We start from the raw sequence: 9,577 nt of genomic DNA, 5'->3' as shown, positions 1-9,577 counted from the left end.
ACTGTTCGATGTTGTCTGGATTCGACTGTTCGATGTTGTCTGGATTCGACTGGACTTTGCCTGGGTCTTTTAGTTCTGTTTTACTCATTTAAATGAAGGCAAAAGACATACTAGTTTTCGGTCCACACAACATGTTAATTTCAGGAGTCACCAATTGCGGTAAGACTCATTTTGCTCTTGACCTCTTAGAGAAGGAATATCGCCATAAGTTCCAGAACATAGTCATTTTCTGTCCCACTTACTTCAGAAACAAGACGTACAATAGGAGATGGATTTACGAAGACAAGAATGTTTTCATTGTCAATCCAATTGCTGTAGCCAATAATTTAGACCCTGTGCTTCAATTTGCCACCATGGCCTTCGAAGGATCACAGACATTATTCATCATTGACGACTGTGCTTATTTGAGAGACACAAAGAAGAAGGTGTCTGAGTTATGTAATCTTGCCTTTTCCGGTAGGCACTACAATCTGACTGTTTGGTTACTCGTTCAGAAGTACAACTCTGTTGTTAAGGACTTCAGAGAGAACATAAGGGTTTTAGTCCTGTTTTTCAACAAGGATGAATCGGCAATGAAAGATGCCTTAGAAGAAAATAGTGTTATCCCTAAAGACCAGAGGCAAAAGTACATAGATGCCCTTAAAAAGATGAAAGGATCTAAATTAATCATAAGACTAGAACACCCGTATGGTTTTATTCACGTTTAGTCTTTCTTTTTCCTTAGTCTTTCTTCTTCCTAGTCTTTTTTCTTCTTTCCAACGAAATAGTAAATCCCAAAACCCAAGACGCTCAATCCTAAAATAATCCAAAGGTATTCGTAATTCTTCATTTCATCACTGGGCTTGTAGTAGTCGCTCAATTGTGGTTGTCTAGGAATGGTAATTCCATTATGTGGGTTTAAACTGTTGTACAATGAAAGTGAGGCGTCGGCATTTTTGAAGTCAATTGCCGCTTCATGTTCTCTCTTTAATTCAAGGTTAACGAAGTCAATGGTACTTTTCCTATGCTCATCCTATTCTGTGGATGCTCTTTGCAATTGCTCTTGAGCTAAATTGTGTCTCTTCATTTCATCCTCATAGCCATTCTTGTCTAGTTTTTTAAAAAGGTATCCAGAACCGGTGAAGGCTAAACCATTCACCAGCGCAGAACCAATCATCATAGCTATTCCTGCCATTTAGTTTAGTGTGATTTTAGCCAAAATGAGTAAAAAATCAGGCTCAGTGAGTAAAAAATCAGGCGCAGTGAGTAAAAAATCAGGCGCAGTGAGTAAAAAATCAGGCGCAGTGAGTAAAGGCCAATTGATACTGTACATCAAAACCATTAAGGTCGATAATGCCATTGTTTTCATCTGTTAGACGAATATTCAACTTGCCAACACTTGATTTGCACGGAATTTCCATGTTATCCCCAAAGGAATATGCTATCGTAAGTTTGGTAAGTTTGTTAGGTTTTTGGGAAAAAAAAAATTTAAAAAAATTAAAAAAACCAAAGACCCCCAGTGTTAACAGAAATTTTTCATGTTGGGTTTTTGGTAGTGTTTGTGGGTTAAAACAATGAATTCTTGACAAATGTACATGAATAATGATGAAGAGTGAAGTTTTTCACCCATGATTCTAGGTTTTGTCGTAGATAGTCGTACATTCGTTTCCCTATTACTAGCGGTGCTGATTTGGCCCATTTTTGACATCGCACCCAATAATGGACTGTTTAAAACAACGCATGCAAATGGAATATCATGTGCCACGTACGTCGGATAACACATTAAAAGTTTTTTTTCTGACCTAAAACAACGAGATAGACTGCGCATATAAGCCAGGTATTAAAGGGCTTACCGAGGCCCATCTGTGAGAAATGACACATCTCGAAATATCATCAGACGGCAAATTGGCCCTGTTGTTTGTAACAATTTACACCTTTTAAAGCAAAAACTTGACACTTCTAAGAATGCTAGAGACGTACCATCTTGAGAGCAGAGGGTCCATACATTGCTCTTTCAAAGCCGCGCAGGTCGGGGATCACTCATGTAAAAGAATGCGCAAAATTATGGTTGATAAGCTTTTGGCAGGAATACAAATTTGCACACATGTCAGATAATGGACAACTTGAATAATTAAGTAGCTACTGGAGGAATGTGAAGCTGCTTTTAAATGTGGTCTCATTTTAGACCCCTTTCCGCATATGACGTATTCCCGATCAAATTTCTCCACCAAAAAGGGTAAAGTTTGACTGGAATATTTTGATGCCACATGGTCGGATAACACATTCGATGATTTTTTTATCAGTCAAAACGAACGACAGACGCTAAACATTTCAGTTGACACTGATCGTCTGTCAAAGCACAAACTTCACAAAAATTACTGTGCCAAAACAAAATAATCTGAGCGCACAGCAGCCGATTGAATGCTGTTGTTTTGTCAAAAGTGGACATTTTGACCCAAACGCGCCACTTCCAAGTTGGCTAGGAATTTGAAAAATCAACTGTGCGGAGTCGTCATGATACCCTATCAGATCGGCAAGGTCTAAAAACTTAAAATCAACAGGAAGTAAGAAATCGTGTTTTTTGTGGTTAAGATTCGGCGTATGAAATACAGGTTGAGAATAGTGTGAGATACATATCCCCTTACCCCTTTCCCGACTAGAAATCTGATTTCCAGCGAAACTAAGGGGTCATCCAATCTTGATGATACTTAAATAAAGCTTGAAATTGATGTCTGGGCCCTCGGCAAATGAAATATAGATACGTTTCCGCCATTTCTAGAGTTATCCGACCAAATATGTCAACATCGTGTTCCATGACTATCAAGGCTTTGATTGACAACGGAACCACACGCAAAAGGCAGTGGGGGTCACTATCTATCTGTCTATTGTAATTTATGGCCATGAAGCGTCCACTCCTCGAACTACAGGACTTATTGCGTTATCCGACTGTGGGCAACCTACAATACATTGTCGTTCCTCGTTCAACTATAAACACGTCGATTGTTGGTTCGCTACACCCGATGGCAATAGCGATGGGTTCAAATTGAAATTGATGTCTGGGCCCTCGGCAAATGAAATATAGATACGTTTCCGCCAGTTCTAGAGTTATCCGACAAAATAAGTCGACATTGAGTTCCGTGACTATCAAGGCTTTGATTGACATCGGAACCACACGCAAAAGGCAGTGGGGGTCACTATCTATCTGTCTGTTGTAATTTATGGCCATGAAGCGTCCACTCCTCGAACTACAGGACTTATTGCGTTATCCGACTGTTGGCAACCGCCAATTCTAGAGTTATCCGACCAAATATGTCAACATTGTGTTCCGTGACTATCAAGGCTTTGATTGACATCTGAACCACGCGCAAAAGGCAGTGGGGGTCACTATCTATCTGTCTGTAGTAATTTGTGGCCGTGAAGCGTCCACTCCTCGAACTACAGGACTTATTGCGTTATCCGACTGTTGGCAACCGCCAATTCTAGAGTTATCCGACCAAATATGTCAACATTGTGTTCCGTGACTATCAAGGCTTTGATTGACATCTGAACCACGCGCAGGCAGTGGGGGTCACTATCTATCTGTCTATTGTAATTTAGGGCCGTGACGCGTTCAGTCTTTGAGCTACAAGACTTATGGCGTTATCCGACTGTGGGCAGCCTACATTGTCGTTCCTCGTTCAACTATAAACACGTCGATTGTGTCAGAAGTTATTGGTACGCCACACCCGATGGCATTAGGGATGGGTTCAGTTGCTCTGGGTAACGTAGTTACACGTTTAACCCTAACCCTAACCTTAACCCTAACCATAACATTTGTAGCGTATTTTCTTAACATCCTGTGGGTACGTGTTTATGGCAGCCAAGTGGCGTCTTACCGAATGTGCCGCACAGCAAATGGGTAACAAAGACTTTCAGCAGTTTGCTATGAGCTCATCGTCATTTCAGTGTTCGTGGAGCATGGAAATCACGGGGGCGTGACACGTTCCACCGCTAGCCGTCTCAAACATGTTTGATTGGTATTCTGAGTCGTTCACAAGGTTATCCGGTTATCCGACTTCGTGGCATTATCAAGCTTCCGCGGCCTGGAGTTATCCGAAAATGTGGCCATCGCATCACCGTTATCCATAATTGTGGCTCACTCTCGTTATCCGACGTAGTGGCACTTTATGTTCCAGGCTTCAGTGACATATTGGAACCTACATTTAAATGTCAACTATCCGACATGTTGTCATACGTTATCCGAAATGTTGACAGGTTATCCGAAAATGTGGCAAAAGGAACACGTTATCCGGCGAATGTGGTCAACTATCCGACATTCCCTGCCAAATGATATGTTCGAAAGAGTTCAAGACAAAATTGGACATGTTACATTCAACGTGTTCCAATAAATCGTCGTTATTGTCGTTACAAGTATACGATAGCGCTAAATATTGGGCAGGGTACGAGGTTATGTGGGGAAATACCGTTTTATGTAAATTGTGGAATAGCTGAACGGACTTTGGTAAATCTATCTATAATTAGTCGCTTTCTGTTTGAATTTCTGTGGCTTTTATGCGGTAAAAATACAAAACCTTGAAATGCGACACATCTACATTGTGCATTGTCAATTTCGCGTTTTGACCATTTATTTGACTCGTTTCGTTTGACCTGTTTCTTTTGAAACGTTTCAGTGTTTATATACTACCGGCAGGGAGAGTGGTTGGTTTGTCCCCCAAGAATAATATATTTGAAACTAAAGGTGCTAAGATCATGCGTTTGTATGGTATCTGGGAGCGGCGGCGCCGGTTGTCTTTGGTGGTGGGGGGGGGGGGGGGGGGGGGGTAGGCCTGGCGGCACACGTAGGTCTACCACATATAAGGGCAGAAGGTCTGAGCCAAGCGCGACGTAGCCACGTGCGGGGGGTATGGGGTTTCTCCCTAGGCTTTTTAGAGGATAAAAATATATGTCCTTTATTGCAGTGAGATCGAGGAGGCATGTAATTACAAATGAGCACCATACAGAGATTGAGAAGGAATGAAACGATATGCTGGCCACTGACACTTGTGATATGCTGATTAGTTGTGGAGGTAGCAAATGCAATTTGGTTCGTTGCAATTTTTTTTTATATTAATATAAGTTTGAACGATATATTTACAAGTAATTACCAAGCATATTATACGCAAAGAAAAGAAGGTATAGTTGGATTAGAGTTACATACAAGTTTGGTATGGAAATGGAATTTGTAACGTCTAAATCTAATTGTATATACTCTAAATTTGAACGCTTATATTTACAATGAAAATACAAAGACATGTACTGTAAACCGGGAAATATTCGCGGCTGGAAAATTTTGCGGATTTCTGGAAATTGCTTGAAGAATCTATATTTTACGCTTTTGAATTTTGCGGAGGCACTATGGTTCTTCAGTTAACTCCAATAAAACTTAATATTTTATGCTGGTTATTTTCGCGGATCATGGACAACCGCGAAAACAGCAAAATTAAAAAGCCAGCGAAAATTTCCAGGGTTACAGTATTAAGACATGGTGAAGTAGAGGTTGATACAAGCAGTGCATGTGATTAGGACGTGCAAGAGTTAGGATATTATATGAAAGAAAGAAAATTACTTGGATCCGAAGTTGTGATTATAAGATGCTATAGTCATAGCACTGTGAACATTACAAAGGAATTGGAGAGACACAATAAATCACATGGCAATTAGGATCACAAGCCATGATCACATGTACAAAAGTGCAGAGATAATGAATTACAGGGATTATATGTTGATATATATACTATGTAGATACAAATATGCTAAATACAAATATGGTAAGATTGCAATGAGACAGCAGTACGTTTATCAGCAGTTGTGACGACAAGATGCAGTTGTCTATATGTTACGAAATGACAGAGAAGTTGCTGTTTCAGAAGTACGTGGACGACCATTGCGACACCAATAGAGGAATGTTGATACATATGCAAAATGATGAAGTTCTGAAGATAGTGAAATATATGTAATCAATCATTGTTTGTGATTCGAAAATGCAATTAGTGAAATTGACCAGAACATGGTTGAATCCTTTGATTATTTTTATGCGTTGAAGTCAATGGAATGCTATAGAAGACTATGCATTTTCTGTCTGACCGTTGTTTAGAATGTAGCCTGTGTTAGGCATTGGCCTTTATGCTAGGGCAATTGCAGTGATGCATTTGTTTCTGATGGTGACGGTGGCAGTAGCTGGGAGGATGTCTTGTATGTCATCAAGGGATTCGACTTCGAAGGACTGAAGGACAACTTGTTTGGTTGTGCTGAATTCTTGGTAGTTATCGTCCTCCTCAGCAAGTACTGTCAACTCATCTGGGATTTCTGTAATGTCGATAGCAATCAACTGTTGTTGAGCGAAGCGTGGCGGTTCTTCGACGGGCTGTAATGAGAATTTGGAATTGTGGAGGGATTTGCTTTTTCTTGAAGGGTGGGTTTGTAGTACAGACTTTGTGTTATAACTATGTGGGGTTTGGAATCCTTTTGATTAATGTTGATGTTACTGGTTGTTGCATGTGGACCGGTAGATTTAGAGCTGTTGTTCCGAGTGCTTTGAAGAGGTTGATGATGATGATGTACAGCTGATAGGCGTTAGCCAGTGTTGATAGGGGTTCTTACTGTTGTAGATAATAAGGGTACTTACTGTTATAGATGAATCATCCGATGTGTTCAATTGTTGGGCCTTGTGGAAGGTGCTGTAATGTGTGTACGCGTTGGTGATTTTGATGTGGTTTCCTGGGGTCATGAGGTTGGTGTCAGCTGCCTCTCTCCAAAGAGTACATTTCACCTCCGCCGTTTGGTCCTTTAAAGTCACTGTCTGGATTTGGACTGGTTTGCCCCTGGCAATTGCTGTCTTTTTTTCTTCAACCTGAAAGCAAGGATTGAAAGTGGGTGTAAATTTAAGGACTGTGAGGTGGAGGGACTGTGTTGTTGATGTTGTGTAAGTTCATGTTGACAATTTAAGTGGTTTCTATACAGTCCGTTTAAGGGGAAGTGTGCCTGAAATAGTGCAGAAGGCACTAAGTTGGAATATACGCTACCTGTGTGACTGTCCCTTGGACTGAGAGACGTGTTTTTAGTGGTGAAGTAGCAGCATTCTTGAGCGTGACAATGTGTGCATCTGGTGGGTTGATGAGGAGTTTGCCTTCGTTGATAAGTTGTTCTGGTACGTGCATGAATTTCGTGCTGTAAATGCGTGTTTCGGGGTTGGTCGTGAGATGGTCGGCTCTGGATTTCGTAGAAGTCATGATAACGGTCTTGTTTGGGTTGCATTTGGCAACAAGGTGTTCATCATACAAGTTGATCTTAGTGACTGTGTTTTCGTCTGCAATTGCTGCTGTCCAAAAGGTAATTGTAGTGTTATTAGTGGCCTTGATGGTTTTCTTGGTTGACAATGCGACAATGGTGACTTTAAGTGGTGCCTTGATAGTTTCATGCGCAGGCGCATTGAGTGCTCTGGATAGGTTCATCTGAAGTAGAGAGGAAGTTGGTGGTTAAGTTGCATTCATGCACATAGGAATTTATAGGGAGTGTAGATGATGCAAGTGAAGAGGAGTCGATGTTGTCCTTGGCAGTTATATACTTGCGAGGTTTTGAGTCTGGAAATGAAAGAGAAGGTGAGTACTGGTTGTTGTATAAATTTGACGTCTTACAATGGTAGAATACAGTAAATTGGATCATGGTAACTGTAGTAAGTCGAGAGCACACCAGATTGTATGTTGGTAAGAGGCTTTTTTGACTTGAGGTACATGTGGTCAATTTGTGTACCTTCATTGGTAGTCGGGCCAGCAATGAGTTGACTGTAGCCATGGGTTATGAAGGTGTTTTGGATAGGTGTGGATTGCTTGTTGATATCTTCATTGAAGTCTCCAGTAATGATTACATGGTCTGCACTGATTGTGGTTGCTGCTTGAAGTGTGTGGTTTAGGACTTGGCAGAATGTTGTTGTCTGATATGTTGGTGGTCTGTAAATCACAATGACTAAGGATGAACTGTGTGTTTGAGTTATGTGCAGAGCTAGATATTCTAGATTGGTGACTTGAAGATTGACTTGCTGTGAGAGAAGATGCTGTTTGACATATGTTGCTACTCCGCCACGTTGCTTCTGGTGAAATGGCGAGTTTTGTGCATGTGCTGTTGTTCTATTGTTGTAGTACAGGGTGTAAGTCGGTAAATGTATGTTTTCAGAGGGGTCAGTTTGTAACCAGGTTTCTGAGAGACATAGAATGTCAGAGCATGGGAAGTCATGATTGTGTTGTAGATCTTCAAAATGTGGTATGAGGCCTTCTGTGTTATGGTGTATAATTTTGAGTGCAGTTGGATGATTGCTGTGAAAGGCATGCTGAGAATTGTCAGGTAAGGTTGTCATTTGTGTTAGGCCTTGTTTGACAGCTGGGAAGCAGTACAATGTGGAAGAGTCATAGTCGAGGAGATGGAGACCCGAAATTGAGGTGACTCTGCTTAGGGCGACATATGCTTGACCTGCAGTGAAGATAGTTTTCAGAGAAACAGCTATTTGTTTCAGAGTTCTGCCTTGTGTTTTATGAATGGTGCATGCCCATGCTAATGACAATGGATACTGAGTTCTGGTGATGTTAGTCTTCTCGAGTTTGACGTGAATGGGTTCAATGGCAACGGAGCCTGTTGGTATTGAGTTTCTGTATTTGGAATTGCTCATGGTCTTTTTGCCAATGTTGTTATCATCGAAGTGGACAGCTATTGCCGGTTGGAGTTTGCCGGGGGCTGTGGATGGTAAAATGATGGTGACAATGCCTCTAGCCCCATTAACCAGGCCGTCAGTTACATCAACATTTCTTAACAACATGACCTTTGCATTAATAGCAATATTTATTAACTTGGGAATGTCGTCATGTTTTGCCGATTGGATGGGGCCTCGGCCAGTTGCATTTCCAGTCAGTTTGTTGTGTCTTGAGTCCTCTGCATGCAATTTGACAATAGAGCCTTTTGGTAGTTCTTGCAGTTTGCTTAGATTGTATGCATTTACTTCCTTTTTGGTGGAATAAACATGGAGTGCATCAGAAGGGTAATCAGTGTCAGTAGGTGTACATTCAATTACACGTGACTTTAGAAGAGTTTCATCTGCTGGGTCAAGTGGTGTGGTTTTTTCTCTGGTTCTCAGGCGATTCAGCAAGTGGGCAAATTGAGCTTCATCTCGCTGGCGCATGACTTGTGTGAGTTCTATCTATTTCTATCAAAATGGGATGTCCACATGTTGCGTGGATCGGTTTTGTTCATTGTTACGAGGCGTTCTGCTCCGACTGGTGGAAGCTGGAAGAAGTCTCCAAATGCAAGTACGGTGATACCTCCAAAGAGATCTGTTTTGTTGTCTGTGATTTGTTTCAGTCTGGAATCTACATAGCACAGCATCTTCCAGTCAACCATGGAAATTTCATCAATGATCATGATCTGTACATTGTAGAGAGCTGCTCTTAGGGTTTTTAATGTGGATTCTGCTAGAGGTTTCACAGGTATTGGGCGTTGGTTTGGGATGGAGAGTGCACTATTCAAGGTTTGTCCGTTGATGTTGTAGGCTGCAGGACCAGTGGATGCAGTTAGA

At 41.3% G+C, this 9,577-nt stretch overlaps 1 protein-coding gene across 1 annotated transcript; it reads right to left on the bottom strand.

Moving 5' to 3' along the window:
* Window positions 1-5,037: 5,037 nt before the first annotated feature.
* LOC135489517 (uncharacterized) lies at window positions 5,038-7,809 on the bottom strand. The gene is made up of 4 exons (XM_064774905.1): window positions 7,768-7,809; window positions 7,041-7,469; window positions 6,644-6,868; window positions 5,038-6,382 (listed from the first exon to the last, which is right to left on the bottom strand). Exons 1-4 carry the CDS (start codon window positions 7,807-7,809, stop codon window positions 6,140-6,142), a joined length of 939 nt encoding a protein of 312 aa, XP_064630975.1. The 3' UTR covers window positions 5,038-6,139.
* Between the last annotated feature and the right edge of the window lie 1,768 nt (window positions 7,810-9,577).

The sequence above is a fragment of the Lineus longissimus genome, chromosome 6 (assembly GCF_910592395.1).
Source record: "Lineus longissimus chromosome 6, tnLinLong1.2, whole genome shotgun sequence".
Classification (NCBI taxonomy): domain Eukaryota; kingdom Metazoa; phylum Nemertea; class Pilidiophora; order Heteronemertea; family Lineidae; genus Lineus; species Lineus longissimus.
The sequence above is the reverse complement of the archived record's forward strand: the minus strand, read 5'-3'. Positions and strand labels throughout refer to the sequence as shown.